The sequence below is a fragment of the Colletes gigas genome, unplaced genomic scaffold, assembly GCF_013123115.1.
Source record: "Colletes gigas isolate AHSC1104 unplaced genomic scaffold, ASM1312311v1 Colletes_gigas_Sc00002, whole genome shotgun sequence".
NCBI classification, from domain to species: Eukaryota; Metazoa; Arthropoda; class Insecta; order Hymenoptera; family Colletidae; genus Colletes; species Colletes gigas.
Window position 1 is genome coordinate 9,865,432 of NW_025106631.1, and position 23,675 is coordinate 9,889,106.

A 23,675-nucleotide genomic window follows, 5' to 3' on the forward strand; every position below is an offset into this window, starting at 1 on the left:
GAGGAACCCAGAAAATGGAAACACGAAAAGCAGAAAGAGATCAAGGCCATTGTTTGCTTAGATCATTGCAAATTGATCGCCTTTTGCGACATAATGCGCATTCCTACTTTAATTCGTAAACTAACAAATTCGAACGATAGAAACAGAGTTGTTGTCTAATAAATAAAACTTCGTCCATGCCCAATTTTTCTAAGTTTACTTCACTATATTCGAATAAATAGATGTCGATACTGACTGTAATTTTTTTTATAGACGCATTAATGATAAATATAATATTCTGCGGTAATTTTCTCGGCTATAGATTTGGCAGTTGCCGAAAGAAATTCGTATTTGGAGGAATTAAGAGTATAAAGAGTATATCGGTTCCAGAGAAAGATTGCCGTGGTCTTTATCTGCGAGCTGGTCGCCAGATTTTACGGCCCTGTGCAAAACGACACCTGTACACCATGCTGTCCGCAGATGGAGTACTGGATGGCGAGCAACGAGACCGAACAGAATGGCAGAGCAGAGGCACTCGAGGAGGTCCTTCAGGATCCAGGATCCGCGGTTCTGTTCGTCGGTTATCCACGATGGCTTTTACACTTCGCCGCCATCTGTTGCATCCTCTTCATGTTCGTCGGCATCCCTGGGAATCTTTTCACCATTATTGCCCTGTACCGTACCAAAAAGGTCAGCGTACGATTAACACACTTTTGCCACTGTTAAAATATACATCTTGCATTTCATTGCTTTATATTAATTCTTAGAATAATTATAGAAAAAAAATTAATTGCTGTTTTTCTCTTTGCTTGGTATAGTTTGCTTCTTTGTTTTCACATGGTGATTATATTGCTTTAATTGTAAATAAAATTATTTGGTAAGAAACATATAATTCCATAATTAATTTTCCTAATCTATAGTTTGGACGATATCGAACATGATTTAATTAGTTATTAATAGTCATCGCTCACTGTACGATATTTTCTGATTGGCGAATATTAATAAACGATTTAGTGGAGAATGTTTTGCGTTTTTGGTTTCTGCATTTTTTAGATGAGAATCGGATTTAGCTGATGATTAAATAATATCGATCGGTAGTAATCGTGAACGTGGATGATTAATAATTTTAAGATAAATGAAAGTAAAGGTGGGTGTGTGGTATACGATAAAACGAGGAATCCCAAGTGACGAATATCTTACATGGCACGAGATAGATTACGCGTCGCGGTTACTCGAGTTTCTAGTATACTTTGTCGCTATTAAATCTCAGACTGGATAAGTTAAGAAGCGGGATCGTCTGTGATCTTGTTTTAGAAGACAATGGTAGCGCGTAACGAGGTCCCATCGAACGCTCGTTACTAAATTTTAATTAAATATCGACGCAATCACTAAATTATAGATTGTAGCAAACGATATTTTCTTTTTCTGCGTTCGAATTTTTGGACAATGAAATGAATAATATACTGGTGAATACATAGGTTGAGATATTAAATAAATAGGGTGAAGCAACGAACAATATTGACAGAGTTCTGAAAATTTCGAATAAAATATTTAGCAGTCCCATAATTCTATAACGTTTAAAGAAGTTAAAATAAACTTTCCATATTCGCCGCGTACATTAATAAATATTCGAGTTTCGTCACTATTTGTATACACTGCCGCTCAAAAGTTTGATAGCGCGTCTGGTATAGCAAAAATTTATTTTCACGCGTTAAATGGATGCAACCGCGTCTGTAAACACGAATATATATTTTTACTATAAATGTTTGCTTTCGCGTGAACAGTCACGTTACAAATATTGTTAGTTCCATGAAAATAATAATTAACCTCGTACTCTTTTTTCCTCCCAAACGAATAACAAATAATCGAGCACGTTTAAATGATATAATAGCGACAATGTTATTCGTTGCAAAGCGGAACGATGCATTGAAAAATGTCTGCTTTATCGAGGTCACGTTTTATGAAATAATTCTCAACGATACTGTAGCTCGATCGAATTACGAGAGTTTTTCGTGGTTTCGCGTACGATTTGCAAACTCCGTGGATGTTTATCCGTTCGAATAGTCTATTTACCGAGCAGCCTCGATCGCCAGATAAGACGTACCGACGCCACGATAACTCCTCGCCTCGCATATAAACGTTTTCCTTTCTTCGAGTTCACTGGGATTTATGTAGGAGACGATTTTGCAACGCGCGATGCATACACGATTTATTTTAAATCGATAGCCAAGCTTCGAAATAACCATCAAACTCTACCAGCGACTCTACCGTACAAAATTCGTATCGAAATTCGTTCGAATAAATCGTTATTTCAAATAATATAACAAACAATCTAAAACCAACGTCACGTGCTCGATATCTTTTCTTATAACTAACAATGGGACTCCCAGTAACAAGTTAGATGAGTCACCATTTTGTATTGTCCTATTCTTCGTTCGAACTACGTTTAAGCATGCATCTAGACGCGTTTGGTATAATAAAAAGCCATACTTTTGCTTTCCTACGAGCGATTCTCATTCGTTGCGTGTAAAGATAAATTATTATTTTCGTAGAAAAAGTATTTAAAGTACTCTGGCGATTTTAAGTCTCCGCTTTGGATAATTCAAGATGGCGACGATCGGGGATCCTCATTCGCGAAAGATTCTTCCGCAGAAATATTTTACATTTGAAATAAATGGTATTTCTAGTCGTTTGTGCTTCTATGCGAGTGTTACTCGTTCGTAGGATTTCATTTTCGTCCATTGTTTCGCGCGGTAATGACCATACGTTTCTAAAAATAGCGGTAACGTAATAATCAAACGAGCCAATGATCGAGAGGTCAACGGCACCGTTTGTTATGAAACGAAATTTTCGGATTCAAGCGTTGCATACCCGATGCAGGACTGAGACTAATTGTGGAAATCGAGCATTCGAACACTTTGGAGACTCAAATATGCAATTTCTCCGATCGATGAACTAGAATTAAACAAGGAATAAATATTCAATGACGAGTTTTGCTTACCAATGCAAAATACCAAACGAAGCATCAAATTCTATACATTCGGTGTCTCAATTGTTTCTCGAATTCTAAATTTCATTTCAAGTTCGAGTAAAAGCAATTAATTTTTAATACGGAAGAATCATTTCCCAGAGTCGTTACGCTCGATTCTGGCAACTTTAAACCGGAACGTTCTTTCGCCGCGGGAATAGCTGCTGCGCGTGAGCCTGAAATTAGGCAATCGACTTCTTACGCCTGTGCGCAAGCAAAGCATCGATAGGCGTTCCAATCGAATGGAAATTGAAATTTTCCATTACACTTTTACGATTTTTAATTATATACTATTGTCCCAAACAGGAAAATTAATGTTTTGAAGATAAGTATACCTATTTGTACATTATTTTTCAGCTGAGGAACGCCACGACGATCTTCATAATGAACCTATCGGTCTCGGATTTTATGTTCTGTTGTTTTAATCTTCCTCTGGCCACGTCGACTTTCTGGCACAGTTCCTGGAGTCATGGAGCACTCCTGTGCCGGCTGTTTCCTTTGCTGAGGTACGGTCTGGTCGCAGTGAGCCTCTTCACGATAATGGCGATCACGATCAATCGTTATATTATGATAGGTCATCCTAGGTTATACCCTACGTAAGTAAATTTCCAGGATCTTCGTGTTTAATTCCGTGAAACCTGAACCATTTATAGATACGAATTATTATATTTAGGGATTGAGACTACCCTCTACAAAGCTTTTATTTCATTAATTCTATTAATAAAGATTTTGATATTTTGGGAACGAAAAAGAGAAAGTGAAATGATACAGAAAAGGGTCCTCTGCGATTTCATGACAAAAAGGACCCCGCACAAATCTTCTGGAAAATGCTCGTAAATTGAACAGTTACCGAGATACGGGGCATCAAAAGTCAATAATAGTGCGCCTTATTCTAGACTACCACGTTTGAGCATATTTCAGTGTAAGACGCACTGTTGTACACTGCCCATTTATTTGACCTCTTGAAACTCAGGAATTGTACTGTGGGCTCTTAAATACTACCCCTTGACTTCCTGACCCTCTGAATCCCATTCAGGAGTTAAAATAAAAAAACGCCAAAAAGGTAAAAAATGGTTCTCTTTTTCATTGTACAAACATGAAGCACCGTCGACATTAGCACTACCCAGTGTGCACCACGAGGAGGTTGCTCGATCGGATTTTGCACACCATATGGCCCTGAAGAGGGCCGTTTTTACAGTTCTCCCTATTCGACCATAAGAATCTCAACATTCATATTGTCTTGATAGTTTCTATTAACGGCATCTCTGGTCGTATTTAGAAGATTGCCATCCGAATATTTGACATGCCTTTGATGATGAGCAAATCCTAAAAACCTTAAAACACTTGCAATATGTGCGCATGTACCCAATGTTTTGGTACCGGATTGACAGATGTAGTAGTAACCATTTATTACTTCCTCTTCTAGTTCCAGTTCATTTTTGGGAATGTGAGAAATAAGAACTTGATGTTTGGTACGATTCCGAAATCGTGAATAAACTGTTAGTCTTCTAAGGCTGTTATCTGCCAACGAAGTGTCAATCTCCACTAATAGAGGGCATCAAGACAATATGAATGTTGAGATTGTTATGAACAAATAGAGAGAACTATAAAAACGGCATTATTCAGGGCCACATGGTGTGCAAAATCCGATCGAGCAACCTCCTCGTGGTACACACTGGGTAATGCTAATGTCGACGGTGGTTCATGTTTGTACAATGAAAAAAAGAACCATCTTTTACCTTTTTGGCGTTTTTTTATTTTGTCTCCTGAAGGGGAGTCAGAGGGTTAGGGGGTCAAGGGGTAATATTTAAGGGCCCACAGGGTCACAATAGTGCTCCTTACACTGAAATATGCTCAAACGCGATAGCCTAGAATAAGGCGTGTGGCATCGCCTCCCATGCTCGCCACCAGAGGGGTCGCGCTCTCACAAGCGCTCGACCGACCCCTCGGTTGCTATAACACAGATATACATTCCTCGAACGACTTCCCAATATCCCAGTCGTCTAAGGCAGGGCCTGCTAGAAAGTCTTACTAATGAGTCCACTAGCAGGCCCGGACGAAACGCGCCCCCTCCTTTCCTTTTCTGCCCTCCTGCGATTCTCACGAGATCCTCCCCTCAACGACACAGCGCCACAGGCGCACCATTATTGACTTTTGATCCCCCGTATCTCGGGAACTGTTCAATTTATGAGCTTGGGCCCATTGGAACTTTTCATCAAGACATCATGAACTACATCATATCAAAAGTTCAGTTAATTTAACCGGGGGCCATTTTCCATAATATCTGTACGGGGTCTTTTGTAAAATATTGACTTTCGAGATTGTCAAGAATTTTGAACCTCGAAACATGTTCATAGTCTTTTCTGTATCTTTTATCGAACACCCTAAACCTTGATCCATCCTAACAACTACGTTTCATTTTTCAGATTGTATAAACCAAAGTACTTATGGCCCATGGTTCTGAGTATTTGGATCGTCGCGTTTGGCATTCTGATCGTCACGTGGTTCGAGAGCTGGGGCCGTTTCGGTCTGGACACGGCCATTGGTTCCTGTTCGATCCTCCCGGATGTTTATGGTCGAAGCCCCAAGGAGTTTCTTTTCGTCATTGCTTTCCTGACGCCCTGCATCGCGATAATCGTTTGCTACGTAAGAATTTTCTGTATCGTTAGGAAAACGGGCTGCAAGAGCAGGAGAAGAAACGTGGCCGCCACTAGAAACATTGATAAACTCAATCACGAGGTGAGAACGATTCTGAAATGTAAAATTGGAGAAGTAATATTTTGAACTACAGGAGAAAAGAATAAAAGTCCATTTTGACGAATGGTATGAAAATTTTATAGCATTGTCTGTATACTGCAAATTATACTCAATTCCAAAAGCGATTTTATTAAAATATTTGGGCATACGTAGAGTTATTGATGTAGTTAATTAGTTCAATGTGTATTCTTAGACGTAATTTTCTAAATTCGCAGCCATTAGCTCGTTGTTACCCGAGACCAAGGATTTTATATAAAACTTTCTATAAAATCGTTGGTTGCGAGTAACATCAATTACCAGGTCTCACCACGAGGAGATCGCTGCGAATGGAGACCCGAAGAAATGGATGGAATCCAAGTTCCATCGATCTCCCTTTTACATTTTTAGAAACTAGACTACTAGAGAGATAAAAGGAAGAAAAGTTGGTAGCAGGAGGCGTTTTTCAGCTTCGTTTTCATCTGTTACAGCGAGGCTCCGTGTCTCCCAGAAATCAAGAAGAGGAGCTCTCGGTATTGGGATCGAATTGCACAGCGAGTGTCCTCTGTACAAACTTCGCTTCGAAACGCGCGATCACGCCGTCGAATCGATTCAACGATTCGCAGACGCCTTCGAGATCGGCGATCGAAGAAACGCTGTCGGAATCGCAGCCCTCGTGGCAGCAAGAGAAAGATATCAGAGACGACGAGAACGAGGAATCGGAGAGGAAGGATTCCAAGGAACGACCGGACAAACGGAACAGTCAGTTGTCGGCTTTGGAAAGCGTCGAAGTCTACGAGAAAATAGATTCCAGTTTGGGGATCAAGATTGACGATATACCGTACGTCGACGAACGCGACGATTTAGACGCTACGAACGATAGTTGTTCGAACAACGATCGAAATACGATTCAAGGATCGTCCGCGAAGGGTTCCGTGAATTCTCGAGGTAAACTGGAGAGAATGGCAAGCAGGAGCTCGTTTATAATCGAGCTGGGTCTCTGGGTTCAAAGACTGAGCTCGAAGGCCTCCATGGAGAGCGATCGTTTGGAGAGCTTCAGCTCAAACTCCCCCGAACGATCTACGCCAAGGCAGCCAGCGAACGGTGATCGAGACTCGGGATCCAAGAAATTGAGGAGACCGAAGAACTCCTCGGTTCCACCTAGAATGAGCAACAAAGACAAGAAGTTGCTTAGTATGATTCTAGTGATATTCTTGTCTTTCGTCGTTTGCTATTTACCGATCACCGTCACGAAAATCTCGAGGAACGCCATCGACTGGAGGGGTTTCAACATCGCTGGTTACATCTTGATTTATTTAACGACCTGTATAAATCCTGTGGTATACGTGGTCATGAGTTCCGATTACAGAAGTGCCTACAAAAACGTGTTACTGTGTAGAAACGTGTCCAGAGCGAAAAATGAATTTAGGAGGCCGTGAGGGTGGAAGAATTTTCCATCGAAACAAGCTGTGTTCTTCGAATAGTTTTTTAACGAATAAATATTATGAAATAAATATAAATTTGTGTTAAGAATGTTTAACATCTCCAATATTGTCTATATTATGTGCAAATGTTAATGAAGTGTTTCGTCGATATTTAACACGGAAATAACAAATGTAGAAGCTTCGTTAGAAAACATTCTTTATTCGTTAATTACACTTCGTTACATAATCCACCAGTCGAATACGGAATAAATAATAAGTACAATCTGTGTTTATACGCTTGTACCAAATTATTCCGACGTATCTCTGATATTTTTTTTCCAACTTGCCAAATATTTTTCTTCGTCGTTCAACCCTCTGAACAATACGTAACAATACGTATCTTATGACACTCGAGAGATTATAAGAAAGCTAGCGATCAGAGTCCCATCCAAATCGGTCCAGCGATTTTTATGATCATCGAACATAATCAAACTCGCAATCTCTACCCCTTTGTATTATAGACTTACGATTTGATGTATAGTAACGCTCAGGGTCGGCTTAAGGGTGTATGGCCGCCATTGGACCATATAAAGTCGGCCCTGATAACACTTAACGATAAATAGTAAGAAACTAATACGACAAAATACATTTTTTAAGATATTTGCAGTAGACTAATCGTTGCTATCAAGTTTCAACTATCAAAATGGTACATAATCTTCAATATGATTGTCAATACCGCTTGTCGAATAAATTTATAAGATGGGAGAGCGTTTCTATGGCGACACTTGCTTAACGAATACAGAAAGAAATTTTTAATTGAAGCTAAGGGCACGAAAGCTGAAAATTATTTACAAAACAAACAACTTGTTGGAAATAGACAAGTGTATATTTCGATCGCAGATATTTCCTTTTTGCACCATAGTTTATAAAAGTAAGAAACTAATGGCCATGTATTTGTATAAATTACGCATCAAAACACTTACAATTCAATACACGAAAATGCTATACAAAGTCAGATCACAATATTGTTGATCAGAAATATTGGTATTGGTTTCCATAATAGAGGAAAATAATTTCATAATGTGTAACAATAACATTGTTCAATAAAAATCATCTTTCTGTATTAATAAATAAATAGTACATACTTCGAGTCAACAATGTTGCTGCTCCAGGTTGTGCAATATAAGAGTTCATTAAAAAATTCTGCAGTTTCGTGATGTAATAATATTGCGTTTTACTATAAATTTGGTGCGCTATAGTTTAATGGATTGATCGTGTAATTTTCAAGTACATTATCGGCCACGTATAATGTTTTCGTTTGCTAGTATTTTCAACAAGTTGTTAAGTTACTAAGCAAATCGGAAAATTAAATATTAGATTAAGTTTTATTGAGCAAAACCAGCTTATAACTTTATGCACTGTTGGTTCATATCAAAAAAATTCTGTTCTATATTCTCGATTTAAGAGGATTTTATCCGAAATATTGTGCATTTCAAAACTTTAATTTCTTAATAAATTAAAACTAGTTCAATTTGTAATAACGACGCCGTAAGTACCAATACTTAAATAATTTCGAAACTCGTTCTAACCTCGTGTATGGTCAATACTGTACTAGTAGGAGGTCAAGAGATCTGTCCTGAAAGTAACGCGAATCCTATTGGTTAGATTTTTTTACTCCGCCCTCGTAACGCACGTGACGAGCGTGTGGACCAATAAAACAACACATTCATTAATACCGATACGTATCGATTCCCAAGTATCGTATCGAGTCATTAAATGAATATAAAAATAAATTCTCACTGTTGCTAATAAGATGCACTTGTTGACATTTCTTATAATAACGATACAATTCATACATTAAGTATTATCGAGACTTCAACTAAATAACGTTGAAGCTACCAAGTATTAAAATTATAGATCACTCGAAGAATTTCAAACGAAACATCAGCATTTTGTAAATAACTTTAAAGAAACCATTGAAAAGAGACATAAAATAAAAGATAGTAACGTTATCGGTAGTTTATATGATACAAACGTTATCGATGATCTACAAATTGTATACATCTATGGCGTACGTTGATAATATGGAAAAACGTATGCAGAGTATACTTCATAAATTAACATTTAATTTAATACGAGTAAATAAATTCTGCAGACATGTAGCATACGTTTCTCATATTTACGTGCGCTACGAATGCATAAAATCCACAGTCTAGTTACCGCAATCTCTCTGATTTCTCACGACGTACGAACTTCCTTTCCACTCGCGACGCCATTTTTTAGGCTCTCGAAATGTAAACTGTAATTAAAATCCAAAGTTGTGTCTAATTCGCGTCTAGATTGGGCGGTACGGCCGCGCTTTGTATCGTACTGATGTTCATTTGCGGCGGCCATTTTTTCTGGTCATCTTCTTTCGCGCTCTGTGACTGTGGCGTCACTTTCGTGATGTCCAGCTTATTCTTCTCCCTGTTCTTGTAATGCAACGCAGCTGCTCCGCCGCTTAAGCAGGCACCGACGACTATAGTCAACCACTTTAAGAATCTGTTTAACAAACGTTTAAAAGCCATTATTTACAGTATAGTATTCGAAAATGGCGGACGCTCTTTGTACGTCCTCTGCTGGGGCCCATCTGCAAAAAACTAATAACATTTGAGTATGTTCTCATGGAAATCGCTCAACTCTAACGATAGTGGTGGTGGCATCCGGTGGCCCTGTGTATAAAATACGGAATAAGGATTTACATATTCCTCCTTTCTTTAAACAGCGTAACTCGAAGAAGGTATTTACCCGACGGCGTTTATCGCGAAGAACACGGTTTTCAATTTTTTCACGAACTCGTCGCCTAGCAGGATTCCTTCCTCGACCCAGAAAAGTGGAAACAGACACTCTGGGAATTTTTTCATCAACTTAAACTTTTCGACGGGATGCAGGAACATGTTGAATTGCAGTCTCTTGTGCGCGTTTAACGGGGTGGCTGTCATTGGCTCGAAGTCCATAGAGATATCGTGCTCCTCCTAGGGAAATTGTGAAAATGTTACCATTTTTACAGAAAATTATAAAGGCAGTACCAGAGAGGGGCGTGATTTTATTTAAATATTAGCGTGTATTCCAATCACATTTTTCATGTTGAATTTTATTTAAAATAGACGTCATTTTAATTCCATTCTTCCAATCGCGATTCTAGTATTTTTCTGGTATTTTGTTGGTTGCAAGTCAAGAACTAGCCTCGTTAGGATGGAGTCCATCGACGAGTTTCAGATACTCATCCGATCCTAGAAAATGAGGTAGCGAACCGACCATCGGCACACCCAGGCACTTGGACAAGTCGTGCAAATTTTTCTTCAAGCAAGTGTCGGGCGTGGGACAGAAACACTTCTCCATGGGATTCGTGCTCTGGTCTCCAAAGTCAGCCGTGTAATGATTCGTGTGGACCCCTGCGTAAAAGGGCGGGCAATTCAGTAAACGCATCAACAATTATGGCGATTGGGGGATCGTCTTGACTTTAAGCTTCGTGCTGTGTACCTTTAACTTTGGTCTTGTGTGTGAAATGGGCGGACAGGCTTCTGCAAATGTCAGGACTGAAGGAGACGATATCGTCGTCGTCCGTGAGCAACGGTGGAAAAATGGTGGAATCCGTTCCGTTGAACGCGTTGCAGTGGTCCTCCGACCAAATCGTTAACGCTGGTTTTCCGTCGAATTCCGTCACGCGACCGACGTCTTTGTAATTTTTTATTCCACGCAAAACGCGTATACGTTCGGGAACGATGGTGCCATTTTTCTGTACAAAATATGTTTATGTATAAAATGTCTGCCTTTGCTATTTCATAAGTAAATGAAATTCAACGAATCTAAACGATTATAATTAGAGAACATATGTACATACTGGGCCAAATAAGGAGAAAAAGTAATGGCCCTGGCCGTCTGTTGTGAAATCGCTGCTCCTGGCCTTTAAATTATTGCAAATGGCGGACCCAGCGAAGTCCTTCACCGTACAGTCAACTGGCAGACCTTCGAACAATATTTCCTTTGCTGTTGCCTTTACGAAAACTGAGCTTGGCTTCTTGAAAATGCTGTCCACACCTTTGTCTGGAATCGGGAACGTTAAATATTTTAGGAAACTCGATAAAACGACAAGTAATTGATTATAGGTTTACGATCGGGACGCCAACTAACGGTTTCTTATATAGTTAAAAACAAGCTCGAGAAAAGAATAAGACGATAAGTGTAGGATGAGTTGAGCATTACGTTATGGAGAACAATTGATTATTTCACCCCCAAGGCAGGGTGTAAGCGGTTTATTGTTAGCTATAAGATACGGTAGAGTTGGCCTTCGCTTCTGATCGAATCGAAGGAATATTCAATCGAGTGTTCTTGGAGAATAGAAACCGTGAAGAGGATGATGTACTCACTGATGATCCCCATCGCCCCGGGTTGTTCGGCCAGAGTAATTTTTACAATGCTGAGAATGAGAATATGGGGGACGTAGAGCACCTCGTCGCCGGTTAAACCGTTGCTGCGCGAAGGGTTGAAGTACCATGTTGCTTTTACGTTGTACTCGATGCTGTCATCTTCATCTCGATCGACGAGATTCACCTTCTGTTTGTACTCGCTGGAAATAACAAATGTATTTATTTATTCCACGATACATGTGTCCAATGTGTTCTTAGAAACAATTTTTGTATATTGCAGGTTCCATTTGTTTGCAGTTTTGTCGAGCCTCTAAAAAGAGTGTCTTTTTTTTTTTTTAAACGACCGAAAATTAGAAAAAAACTTACTCGTAAAAGTATGGCCCCACTTCCTGAAGGATCGGTTTCTCTCCCGCTGTTATTTCGACGGGATTCGTTACGTTGAAGAGATAAATTTTAAAGTCAAGCGGAAGGGGGAAGTTCGACCACAATTCGCGCATCTCGGAACCATGTCGCAGCGATACTTGCTGGAATTTCAAATTGTTATAATAATAGTATAAGTATAAGCAAATGGTCTTGTCATCCAGAGTAATAGATTGACGAGCCCCGATAAAATTACAGATTGTTAATAACGTTAATAATAGATCAGGTAACACAGAATATCATCGTTGCCTGCAGCCTGTAGCCGCGTCATCTTCTTGTCTTTGAAGCCGATACTTATCGAAACGACGATAAGTATTGGCGTTTTGCAGCCAGTTTACATATCTTATCGAAACGAGTATGCTTTGCATTTAATTGTAAGAGTTAACCGTGTTCTCTGACAAAGGATGTTGCACGTGTGTAACGCGATGACACGCGATGGGAAATAATTATGGAAAGTTCTGAGTAACGACAAACACAATGGAGAGGAACGGTGTAGAGTGACTATTACAGAGAGAAGAATACAACTTTTCTGCGGGAATAATGGTAGGTAAGAAACGGTCGTGAAAAATTGAAAGTAACGTTAATGGCGTCAGTAATAAATAATTGTTACTCGATGCAAAATAATAAATCAAATAAAAATTACCTGCTTAAATTCTATTTGAAACGTATATAAAAATTGTATACCAAATCAAAAATTTATCAGTCAATTTTTACTAGTTATTGCTAGCTACTTTTGGTAAAAAGTTTCCTCAATTTATTTCTTAATTCTTAATTCTTGCTGTAAAAGGGACAAAAATGATGGTTTTCTTATTAGAATTGTCTGCTTACCCTCTTGATCTGTGACCTTAGAAACGGAGGAAAGATCACTGCACAGAACAGAACGCCGAAACTGAACATAGAACCACCGATGATTCCCAATTTCTTCGGCTTCATAGTAATGCACTAAGAAAATCACAAATCTATATTCGACAGTGTTCTCGTCCAGTGCACTCACGTAAAGATTTTCAGAAAATTTTCTTCGGTAAAACGTGGATTTTGAAAAAAAAAACTGGATAAGAATCTAAAATAAATCCGTAAATAAATATTTATCTCGAGTGGAAAATTTTGAGAAAATCACGCGCGAGTCTAAATCGATTTTAACACACTGAGCGCCGACACTGACAGCATGTAAAAATTTTTTATATTTTATAATGTTACCATTGAACTCGATATATAATTTAAATGCATTAAACATTGCGCAATTTAAAAGAAGCAATACTGTTCCATATTATCGAGGGGGCAGCGCTCAAGCGATAGACTCAGAAATACCGCGTTTTCGCGGGCCCGGCGCTCAATGTGTTAAGTCTTGGTTCTCCGAAAACAATATCTGTTTCAGCGGAACGTTTAAAAAAGTGTTTTATCGCGACGGGAGTTCGTCGATCAATTCAAATCAAATTTTGAAAACCTTGCATTTGCTCGGAGCAGGCAGCGCATTTCGAAGCTTTCGGCCTGTCGTTAAAAACGACAGCAGGCCCACAATCGACGTGTACAGGGTGAGATCGACGCTCCGACGAAAAAGACGGCGGATCAAGTTGAACGTGACTCGCTTTAAATTCATTCTTTAATATCGTTCCTCGACTTCTCGAACTATCCCCCCTTAAAAGTTCAACTTTTGGCAACTTTTCAAGCAACCCTTCTACGAATCATTCGCCAAATCGCTTCTTTTAATTTTTTTCGTTTGTTCCTCGATTTTATCAAACGATCTAGGATCCTCGATCCCCTAATACTAATATTGCCCCCAACCTTTTAAAAAATTATTCTTGGCAAACCGCCTGACCCAATTATTTTCAATCAAAATCTTTTTTTATCGCGAATGTTAGATTACAAAGAATTTTCAAGGTAACTATATTTTTTTTTTTTTTAAATTGTCAATCTCGAAGCTCCCCAAAAATCGTATAATGCACGATAAATAAAAATTTTGATTCGTCCACTGGTTACGAATACAATCGAGCTGGTCGAATCAGGTGGTCCATCCTGTATTTACGTAGAGGATCGGAGATTTTAAAACGTTTGTTGTTCGATAACGAGCCGTTGTTAAATATGATTTACGTTTCTTTTTTTCGTTCACTTTTTCGTTACGGATTTGGTCGGTTGTCGAGCAGTTTTGCGCGCACCTTGTTATCACGAGCTCGTTGGGAACAACGTCGATAGTCGAGTGGAAACCGTGTGCCGCGATGAGAGCGACTCTCTCACTATCGTCCTGGGCCGTCGATCTTCGAGTGTTCGCGCCAGAGGACTGCGCGTTTCGAGCACGCCCGGCGTCGCGACGCCGCGACACTCGCGTGTACGCGGCCACTCCTGCGTCACCACGTATTCACCGATTTTTTCTCGAACTTATTCACCGCGAATTACCCGACCAAATATGGACAGCTTTTGCAATTAAAATACTAGTAGTCGATAAATAAAATAAATATCAGTAAATTAAATCTCCGATCAATGACCTGACTCTGATATTACCTTTTTTATATTTATATACCGTTTCAGGGAAAGCAGAATATGCGAAGGGAGGGGCTGGAGCCCTTGTAACACCCCCCTGTAACACTATTTGCTTAAGTTTGTATTCTAAAATTTGAAAAGTTCAGTCATTCAAATACTCCATAAATTATAAATTCGATTCTTCGAATATTCAAAGAAATAGCATGTATTCTTGTTAAAGAAAAGGATTCGTGTATCGTATATTCATTTTTTTAAATATCTCGTACGTTTCTAGGATTTTCACATCTAGGTGAATAATACTTTTCTATCAGGTTTAAACTGTTATGGATTTATTCTTGGGGCACTGTAACGTATGTGCTTCGGTGTCAAGTGTAACGCCTATCGAACGCAAAGGTGCTGAAGAATCTATTAAATATGAAGTTGCTATAGATATCTGTTACTGGGAAAGCGCTCGAACCGAGAATTTTATCGCTGTTAGCCATACTTATGACAGTTAAGGAAAGTCGACTGAAAAATTTATACGCGCAAATAGTTCCAAATTATAGGTAGTTAAAACGGTGGGTAAACGACGTTAATTTTGCATAAAAGCCATCTAAGACAGGATGACATCGTTATGAAAACGCCGATAACGAATGTTATTCTTAATTCTAAATTTTCAATTTTCCGTTATCATTTCTACTATCGTCTCAAGTTTCGTTGTTTTGTTTATTAAAACGGTTTCGATCGTTTGTTTAAGATCCTCTTTATCAATGAAAATGAACAACGTGCTTCCATCTATAGATTTATTACCAAAGAGCATAACGATTGAAATCAAGAATGTTTCTTCGATAACAATCATGTAAATGTGTCTATATTAAATGTTTCGAAAATATTCGGAACATCGAATAAAAATTTAACTCTCTATTGCACAATATGGCCAGCTTATTATTTAGCATATGTAACTTAATAAAGTGTTAACATCGATGCATCTCACGTAGAATAATTACTGTACGAAAAAAAAATTGCTTCGTAACAAATGAATCCGAGACGCGACGATTGTCCTTGCAGTACCGAAGTATAATTAAGTCGAATCATTCGAGTATGAAGACGTATTTAGCGTTCGTTTATAAAAAACTGATAAAGTAGACAGTCGACAGTAAATATAGTGGAGAATTAGTAAATCAGGAACGATGCATTTCTTAATAATTTATATACATGGCTCTATGTACATGAGGCTCTCTTTACGAGAGCATCTGACCGTTAAAAATGCAAAGGGTCCGCCATGTTTTTAAGTTGACCTTTATGCTCCAATTGATATAAGTGTTTTCCACACAGAGACACTTTCAGGTGTGACAACTGTACGCCAATCTATTTGCTTGAATTATACGTGCATTGGCAATATGGCGTTGTCAAGGACGCACTGTGACCCTATTGGAATGGGTAGTTTGAAACTTATCTAAGTCCGTCGCCTGAAAGGGGTAATGAGGAAGATTATGCTAATATTATAGTAATTCGTATTCTATTAAAACTGAACAAATTTTTAGGATGAACTATTTATTTTCTATAATAGCGTTTGTTTACTCAATGGTCCTCGAATCGACGACACTGGATCTTAGAAACTACAGAACCGTTTGTCGCGCCTTTACACACACACCTCGAGTAAGTGTCACGCCATCGTGTCAACCGGAATTACGTCAATAGCCTCATAATTTTTTCTACGACTTGAGAATGTTGCAAAATTAACGCTGAAAATCGAATTCTAGTTACGTTGATTCAACCTGTGCATAAAATTCACTTCGAACAAAACGAAATTCCTTGCTCGGGAATAACAACGTCTGAAAATAACACGTTCCGTGAAAGATTGGTTAAATTTTATACAACATGTGAAATTAATTTATTAAATTCATTAGTACAAAATACTTGGCAGTGCTGATACACAACCTTATATAACTTTTACACGTTAAGGACGAGTACCGTAGAGGCTCGTCCTGACTCAAAACGACTAATAAAGTAACCATAATCATGTTCAATGGTCGGTGGAAGACACTCTCTACAAAACAGACTAGTATCGAAATCGTAAAGAACCGTTTAGGTGCAACATGGAAACAAGGCAGTTAACCGAGAAAGAAACTAATCCAATCTTGGGCTAGTTTGAATCATAATCCCCAGATATACACCCTCAACACCCAATGGAAAGGAAATATAACGGAGTTGGTGGCTAACATGGGAGTTAACCGATTTCAGTTAACCGGGGATGAAATACAGTGTGACTCGTGACAAGTTCATCATCGCCTATTTTACATGGATAAGCTACGATCGAATAAGGAAAACGTTTCGTTAATAGCGTTTTGACGAGACTCTGTTATAATCTAATTTAATAAGTGGCCAGGTTCGAACTTACAGGGATCCGGATCAACGTCGCCACTTGAACCAACTGTGGGTTTTGTGGGCATGAATAGCAACCGGTACAGGGTAAGGTTTGGGGACGTGATAGGGTACGCCCACGTGAACGGGGTACGGTCTGTCCACGTGGACCACCTTCTCGTACGGAACAGGGTACGGTTTCGGTACTGCAACAGGAACAGGAACTGGACGATCAACGGGAACGTGAACTGGCCTGTCTACTGGCACCGGCACTGGTCTGTCGACGTGCACCACCTTCTCCACGTGGACGGGATACGGTTTTGGCACCGGAACCGCGACTGGAACGGCAACGGGACGATCCACTGGCACTGGAACGGCCACGTGTTTGGTCACAGGGACTGCTACTGGGAACGGATGCGGAACCGGGTGTGGCACAGCCACCGGATGCGGGACAGGCACTGGATGCAGAACTGGCTGCGGCACTGGTACCGGAACAGCGGCTGTTAAAACAGAAAACGGTTTTTATTTTCACTGAAATGCTTCTAGATATTGGCTGGATTCAATTCAAGAGCTGTGGCGCTGCTTTTACTGGTGAAGGAAGTGAGAAAAGATCGTAAGAAGTGGGCTCAATCATTAAGGCTTCTAGCAGGTCCTGCCTTGGACGACAGGATATTGGATAGTCGTTCGAGGAGCGTATATGGGAACGGAAGGGTCACTGGAACGCTTGCAAGAGAGACAAGAGCGTGGCCCTCTGGTGGTGAGTACGGAAGGTGACGCCACAAAGCTAATATTTGACTTATTGCTTGGCTCCGATACAATAGTTCTTTTGCCGTTCTAACTGAACAAATAGCTTAAAACGAAACGCTATTTTCTAGTGAAGAACCATCCTCTTCCACTGTAAATGCTTCTTGTCAATTATTCTTAGAGGAAGCAACAATAGCTCTAGAACAGAACTTAGGGATGAATTAGGTAGTATAAAAATGTACTGACGCGCTGGATGTGCTACAGCCGGGGGAGGTACAATGTCCAAGTGTCCATCGTGAACATGAGCTTCGTAAACAGGCGCCGGTTCAGGTCCAGCGTAGAGAGGTCCAGGTGGCAGGCCATATCCAAGGTTGGCAATACCTCTTTTATCGTGCTTCTTTACAGACGAGTCATCCTTTTCACGCTTGTCGGTTGTGATTGCTGTACTGGCTACTGCGAGTAGTGACAAAATCTACGAACGAACCGAAGAATATTATTTTTTATCGTTAGAGTAACTTTAAACCGACCATCGAACACTTTCGTCACTAATAAATAATCGAATACAACGCACAGCCCTTGAATGATTCACTGATTTACGACAGCACAAATACGGCATAATATAAAATTAAAGAAAAACAAGAAACGGTATTTAAAAAAGAAAAGGAAACCAAAGTAAAGCGACAGAAAAAGGTGTACCAGAAGAAACTTCATGATTGCTTAAAGGGAGGCTCCTAGGTGCCACTGACGACGCCGAAAGGAAAACTGAGTTTGCTCGGCACCGGTGACCCCCGTAAGTATTTATAGGGCATCAGCTGGTGACACATCACAGTAGGAAGAACCGACGTCGTTGTCTTGATCGAGCTCAATGGACTTTCGCTGCTACCAATCCTGGGCGATGGCCAAATGGCGGTCACGCTTTTCTTTCGTCCGTCGATGGAAGACGGATCGCGGGGTAGAAGGACTGCCGCTAGAGACAATGAGGGAACATCGTTGTTAGCGAACCTGTAACGGCGGTACCGCGTCTTCGAGATCTAGAGATAGACACGCTAGCGACAGAGTGAAAATTGTCTACGTGAAAATTCAAATTAATAAGAGCAACGATACCTTCCGTTCGTGACAGGCGTCCATATAAGTCGTTCTTAATGTGGTGCTGACGGGCCTCGTTATCTTCTATATCCCGACGGAAGCATGGCTGCAACAAAGCCGGAGAATACTAATGCTGCGTTTGCGTAAGCGTTTCAAACGCGTAGAGCAGGCTTCTCGAACACGCGGCCCGATCTAATAGATTCTGCGGCTCCCTTCATCTTTTTTTTACCTTTTGCTAAACTTGTTAGCTGAAACGTGGCTTTACTTGAACTTCTACGACTCTAAGAATGTGGGGATTAATAACGTGAAATTTCTTAAATAGGACTTGTCTCTGTGGTACTAAACTAATATTGCTTCAGGAATTAATACTAGATACCGAAAGGACTAAAAAAAGGGATGCTCAATGAGTGTACGTAGACGCTAAAATAAATGCTTTCGATACAAAATCTATTTACGTATTTACAAGCATTTGATATCTTACAATGGTATGAATAATAATTATAGGTTCAATGAATCTTTCATAACATCTCCATAAGAAACAGATTCCGAAGCATTGTTAACCATGTGTTCCAATAGCGATGTTAATAAGCAACCCTAATCAATATGTATCAGATGAGGTAAACCTATGCAACCTAATCTGATGCAACCTAACCTTGTAAGGACATAAACATCCATGTTTTTACCAAGTTTGTTAGTACTGCAAACAAATTCACGTTATTACCACGACTGTTTGCCAAATTACATAACCTATTTGGTAATAATGTCTGTGTGCTGGCAACAGCGTAGTCAGAATTTTGTACCTAATAACTTGGAAATAGGGGAAAAGAAATTATGGTATTCGATTGTCGATTACCGATGCTTTTAACAACGAAGAAACGTCCGCCATGATCACTTGCATAGCAAAGCTCGCGAGCGATAAAATGGACGACGATTCTTCATCGAATTGGACACGATTCATGTCACGATCTAGACCTAGACTATGGCGACGCATTCTTCGTATATGTAACGTCAATGTACATACAGTCTTTACTCGGCTAACGAGATCAACGAAACCGGCCGCGGTGTTTCTTGCACCAGGGACACCAGTCGGTTTCCGCATTGGCCGCATCCGCGAACTTTCCTAACTTTCATTTTCTAATACGTACGAGCTACTTCTAATACCGGCCACTACGCGCCATTCATAATTCATCGTTATATTCACCGGTGATTCCATAACACGCTCGAACGCATGCGATGTACGCATCCTATGCCACAATTACGAAATATGAGGGTCAAGTTGGACGTCAGGCTTCAATTCATTCTTAACCGCCTCAATCGCAGGCTATTCTTTATCGGTGCTCTGTCTACGAAATGTTACGTTTTCCTCTTTATTTCAATTCTTAGCGGTACATAGATTTATATTTGGATAATACTGAATTCAACCCTACTTCCGTGTCAGAACATCGAGAGCATAACAGTGGTGGTTCCGCCATTGTTAAGGTTATGCAGGATCCCGAACTTCGGGTCGGGACGGGAAAGTTCGGGCGAGATCGGACGAGATCTCAATACTCTCGTTTTAGGCGGGATTTCAAAAGTTTCGAAACTTAAGGAATTCTAATTTTCTATAAGAAGAATATTATAGTCGAGGACAGTCTTCATGGGATAGTAACTTATACTTGCGTGGCTTGAAAAATTCTCGCGCGCTTTTGCTTCATAGTGCGTGCCCGGAACGACGAAAGAATAATTAAAACGAAAATAGGTCAGTGGTACACGTGGCTATCCAGTCCATGAAATATTTTATCAACTTGCATCAATTATTTTTCAACACATGAAACTACAGTAATCTTTTGGGTATTTGTTTAAAACGTTTTTAAAATATTTACAAGTCAGGAACATGCGTCAGAAAACCCAAAAACTACACAAAATTGAATTATCGCTTAAGCTTTTCCATCTTACTTTGGCATGAGTAATCGACCCCTAAAAGATTGCTCGACCGTAGGTGAACACCTTTACGTTTGCCTCATTTAAATGTACGAAGTTTGGAGACCGGTTGTGCACAATCGAAATTTTGCAGTATTTATATTTTAGATACTATAACAAGTTTCTTTTCAGTTTATGCCCTTAAAAAACACTTCGCAAGAATGTGCGTCATACTTTCTCAAGTACGTCTGCTTACAACTGCGAATGTTCTTATAACAAGCCTGGGAAAGTCAATAGATAGATGCACATATACAATGCCTCGAAAATAAAACATAAGTGAGCATAACATGCAACAAAGAATGCTCTATGCCATCTTAGGTTACACTCCCGATGGTAGCTTGACATTCATCCATTATCAATCATTCGTAAAACTGTTCAAAACGTTAACACAAAAAGTCAGAAGCTAAATTTTACAACCCTTTTATAATAATTATTTACCACCACATATTTGCCTTGAGGATAGTAAAAATTCCTATGGTTGCGTACACCTAGCATTCAACTTCCTCTTTAATTATAAGGCATTCCTGTTTAAAATGGGTAATCTTGAACAAGGATATGCGCCCTAATTGAAGAAAATTTTTTAGAATGTTCCATGGGAAACAGCTTAGAAAATACTGGTGCATAGGTAACCGGATTGGCTAACAATTATTATCACGATTACGTCATAAATGAATTGCCAAAGGAATAGAAACATAATTATCAATCACTAAACGACTTTGTCTAAGACACGAAGCATAAGAGCATTACATGCACGGTGGCAAGTATGGTATAAACATGAACCAGATTCGTTGGAGCTCTTGACAACTTTCTTCTCCGGAAACGTTGAACTTGTCTATTGACTGGGCCTTGATTCCCAGTTCCTGATTCCATCAAAGACCGGAACCTGACCCGAACCTCCATCTAGATTCGTCTACTTACAGCAAATATATAAAGCTACCGTTTTCTCGATCATGGGAACAGTCCCTTCGCAACGAGAGAACAATGTCTATGATCCCGGTAAGAGACGTAAATAAGACGTAGTCGCAGTGCCTTGAATCATTCCGTTCATTCTAAAGTGTTCATATAATTCGTGTGCTCCAAGAATCACTGGATCATTTTAACGCTCAACGTTTTGCACTAGCTGTTCCTGATACTATTCTGTGGTTTCGCACTGTCCGCGGAAACAGAGGAATCGAAGCAAAGCAAACGGGGCATTCTCGATACCGGCGGATGGGTCGGTATACCAAATCCATATGGATACGGGCATGGACACCCATGGGCAACGGGACAACCTTGGAAAGGACTCAAATACCCTCCTTTTGATTTGGGACACGGAGGGTAATAGTACAATATTCTTAAACTTTATTTCTTGCGTACTCTTCATATCATCCATAGATTTTTCAATTATTTTTTTATGGTCCTTAGAGGTTCCACTACACAAGATCGAAACCTGAAAACAATATACAAAATTAATGAATAACGCGAATTTATTTTCAACATTGCATCTATCGAGGTTTCACTCGTAAACAATCATTTTTACGGTTTACTTATGTTGTATTTTTTTATGGTCCTTGGGGGTTCCATTGCATAAGATCGAAACCTAAAAACAATATACAAAATTAATGAACAACGAGAATTTATTTTCAACGTTGCACCTATCGAGGTTTCACTCGTAAACAATCATTTTTACGGTATACTTACGTTATATTTTTTGATGGTCCTTGGGGGTTCTATTACACAAGATCGAAACCTGAAAACAATATACAAAATTAATGAACAACGCGAATTTATTTTCGATGTTGCATCTATCAAGGTTTCACTCGTAAACAATCATTGTTACGGTATACTTGTGTGTGATAGATTATATGGCGGTCTATCGTACGGCAGAGCACCAGCTATTCCTTTCACGTTCGGAAGGACTGATTTGTTGAAGACATTTCCGGTGTACATAACGAAACACGTGGTCCTAGAGAAGCCAGTGCCCGTTCCTGCGCCGGTTTACATCGAGAAACCGTACCACGTGCCCGTCGAAAAGGTGATCACTGTACCGATCGAGAAGATCATACATAAACCAATTCCTGTTCCTGTTCCGGTACCAGAGGTAAGGAATAATCAAACAATTCGTATATCGATATATCGTATGTGACAACGAAAACGCCTCGAGTGTCAGACGATTTCTCGACTCGCTTTCATATACGGAATGCGATACATCGAAAGTTGTAAACGATCGAATTTCGTTTGTCCTCCAGGCAATACCGATACCTATAGAACGACCGGTGCCGGTACCAGTGAAGCACCCTGTGGCGGTGCCGGTGCATCAACCGTATCCAGTCCCGGTGAAGCAAGGATTTCCAGTACCGGTTCCGGTACCATTTCCGGTTGCTGTACCCCCACCACTATCCGTCTACGGTCCTGGACCGCTTCCTGGTGGTTACTACGGTCGAGGTTATGGCCCCGGTCAGTTCTATCCGTCGTTCCACGGTCCACCGTTCCCAGGACACTTCGTTCACGGATTTGCTGGTGGTTTCGAGCACGGATTTGGCGGTCACGACTTTGCCCATGGCCATGGCCACGGTTTTGGACACGCACATGGACCCCTACACGGGCATGGACACGAATACGGACACGGACACGGACACGGGCACGGACACGGGCACGGTTATGGTTACGGTTATCCAATTGGCCCGTATGCTCCCTTCCACAGTCATGGATTCGGTCACGGTCACGGCCACGGTCATGGACAGGGACAGGGACATGGACATGATCACAAGAAACGAAGCGAAAATTGAAAGTAAGACTCGCAGCGCAGAGATACGCTCTCCCCGCAAGAAGGTAACCTTGAACTTTCAACTACTCGAGCCTGGAGACTCGGACACTGAACTTTGTTTCGTTGTTTACAATTTATTTGAACACCTCAAGCCAGCATTTGTTCCGCGATTGTTATCGAACACCGTGGCACTTGATCGTGCACGTTGTTGGAAATTAATTTCTTTAAAGCTATTAAAGATACAAGCTCGAATCTCAACCAACGATCAGATATGTCGATTTATTAAAATTAAACCGCTGGGACGACGGATCGTAAGTTGACTGCTAATT

The 23,675-nt window shown here is 40.1% G+C and overlaps 4 protein-coding genes across 4 annotated transcripts; 2 read left to right on the forward strand and 2 right to left on the reverse strand.

The window, feature by feature from the left end:
* Positions 1–459: 459 nt before the first annotated feature.
* LOC122400809 (G-protein coupled receptor moody) lies at positions 460–7,179 on the forward strand. The gene is made up of 4 exons (XM_043402480.1): positions 460–669; positions 3,365–3,603; positions 5,434–5,746; positions 6,232–7,179. Exons 1-4 carry the CDS (start codon positions 460–462, stop codon positions 7,177–7,179), a joined length of 1,710 nt encoding a protein of 569 aa, XP_043258415.1.
* Positions 7,180–9,398: 2,219 nt separating this feature from the next.
* On the reverse strand, positions 9,399–14,252 carry LOC122402478 (sensory neuron membrane protein 1-like). The gene is made up of 9 exons (XM_043405301.1): positions 14,147–14,252; positions 12,822–12,935; positions 11,940–12,097; positions 11,574–11,773; positions 11,048–11,250; positions 10,687–10,942; positions 10,390–10,598; positions 9,952–10,178; positions 9,399–9,705 (listed from the first exon to the last, which is right to left on the reverse strand). Exons 2-9 carry the CDS (start codon positions 12,924–12,926, stop codon positions 9,489–9,491), a joined length of 1,575 nt encoding a protein of 524 aa, XP_043261236.1. The 5' UTR covers positions 12,927–12,935; positions 14,147–14,252; the 3' UTR covers positions 9,399–9,488.
* A 2,415-nt stretch (positions 14,253–16,667) lies between these two features.
* LOC122402731 (tetra-peptide repeat homeobox protein 1-like) lies at positions 16,668–19,754 on the reverse strand. Its single transcript, XM_043405757.1, has 5 exons — positions 19,663–19,754; positions 18,660–18,747; positions 18,252–18,586; positions 17,802–18,027; positions 16,668–17,311 (listed from the first exon to the last, which is right to left on the reverse strand). Exons 3-5 carry the CDS (start codon positions 18,264–18,266, stop codon positions 16,860–16,862), a joined length of 693 nt encoding a protein of 230 aa, XP_043261692.1. The 5' UTR covers positions 18,267–18,586; positions 18,660–18,747; positions 19,663–19,754; the 3' UTR covers positions 16,668–16,859.
* A 1,827-nt stretch (positions 19,755–21,581) lies between these two features.
* LOC122402707 (protein TonB-like) lies at positions 21,582–23,642 on the forward strand. The gene is made up of 5 exons (XM_043405721.1): positions 21,582–21,596; positions 21,721–21,917; positions 22,440–22,680; positions 22,829–23,186; positions 23,334–23,642. Exons 1-5 carry the CDS (start codon positions 21,582–21,584, stop codon positions 23,366–23,368), a joined length of 846 nt encoding a protein of 281 aa, XP_043261656.1. The 3' UTR covers positions 23,369–23,642.
* Positions 23,643–23,675: the final 33 nt, after the last annotated feature.

Coding starts and splice junctions, on each gene's coding strand:
- LOC122402478 (XM_043405301.1), bottom strand. CDS start 12,926: ATGAAGCCGAAGAAATTGGGAATCATCGGTGGTTCTATGTTCAGTTTC. Junction 11,774..11,939: donor GTGGGGCCATACTTTTACGA/GTAAGTTTTTTT, acceptor TGTTATTTCCAG/CGAGTACAAACAGAAGGTGA. Junction 10,599..10,686: donor ACACAAGACCAAAGTTAAAG/GTACACAGCACG, acceptor CCTTTTACGCAG/GGGTCCACACGAATCATTAC.
- LOC122400809 (XM_043402480.1), top strand. CDS start 460: ATGGAGTACTGGATGGCGAGCAACGAGACCGAACAGAATGGCAGAGCA. Junction 670..3,364: donor CCCTGTACCGTACCAAAAAG/GTCAGCGTACGA, acceptor ATTATTTTTCAG/CTGAGGAACGCCACGACGAT. Junction 5,747..6,231: donor TTGATAAACTCAATCACGAG/GTGAGAACGATT, acceptor CATCTGTTACAG/CGAGGCTCCGTGTCTCCCAG.
- LOC122402731 (XM_043405757.1), bottom strand. Junction 17,312..17,801: donor GGCTGTAGCACATCCAGCGC/GTCAGTACATTT, acceptor CTGTTTTAACAG/CCGCTGTTCCGGTACCAGTG.
- LOC122402707 (XM_043405721.1), top strand. Junction 22,681..22,828: donor TTCCTGTTCCGGTACCAGAG/GTAAGGAATAAT, acceptor TTTGTCCTCCAG/GCAATACCGATACCTATAGA. Junction 23,187..23,333: donor ACATGGACCCCTACACGGGC/ATGGACACGAAT, acceptor AGGGACAGGGAC/ATGGACATGATCACAAGAAA.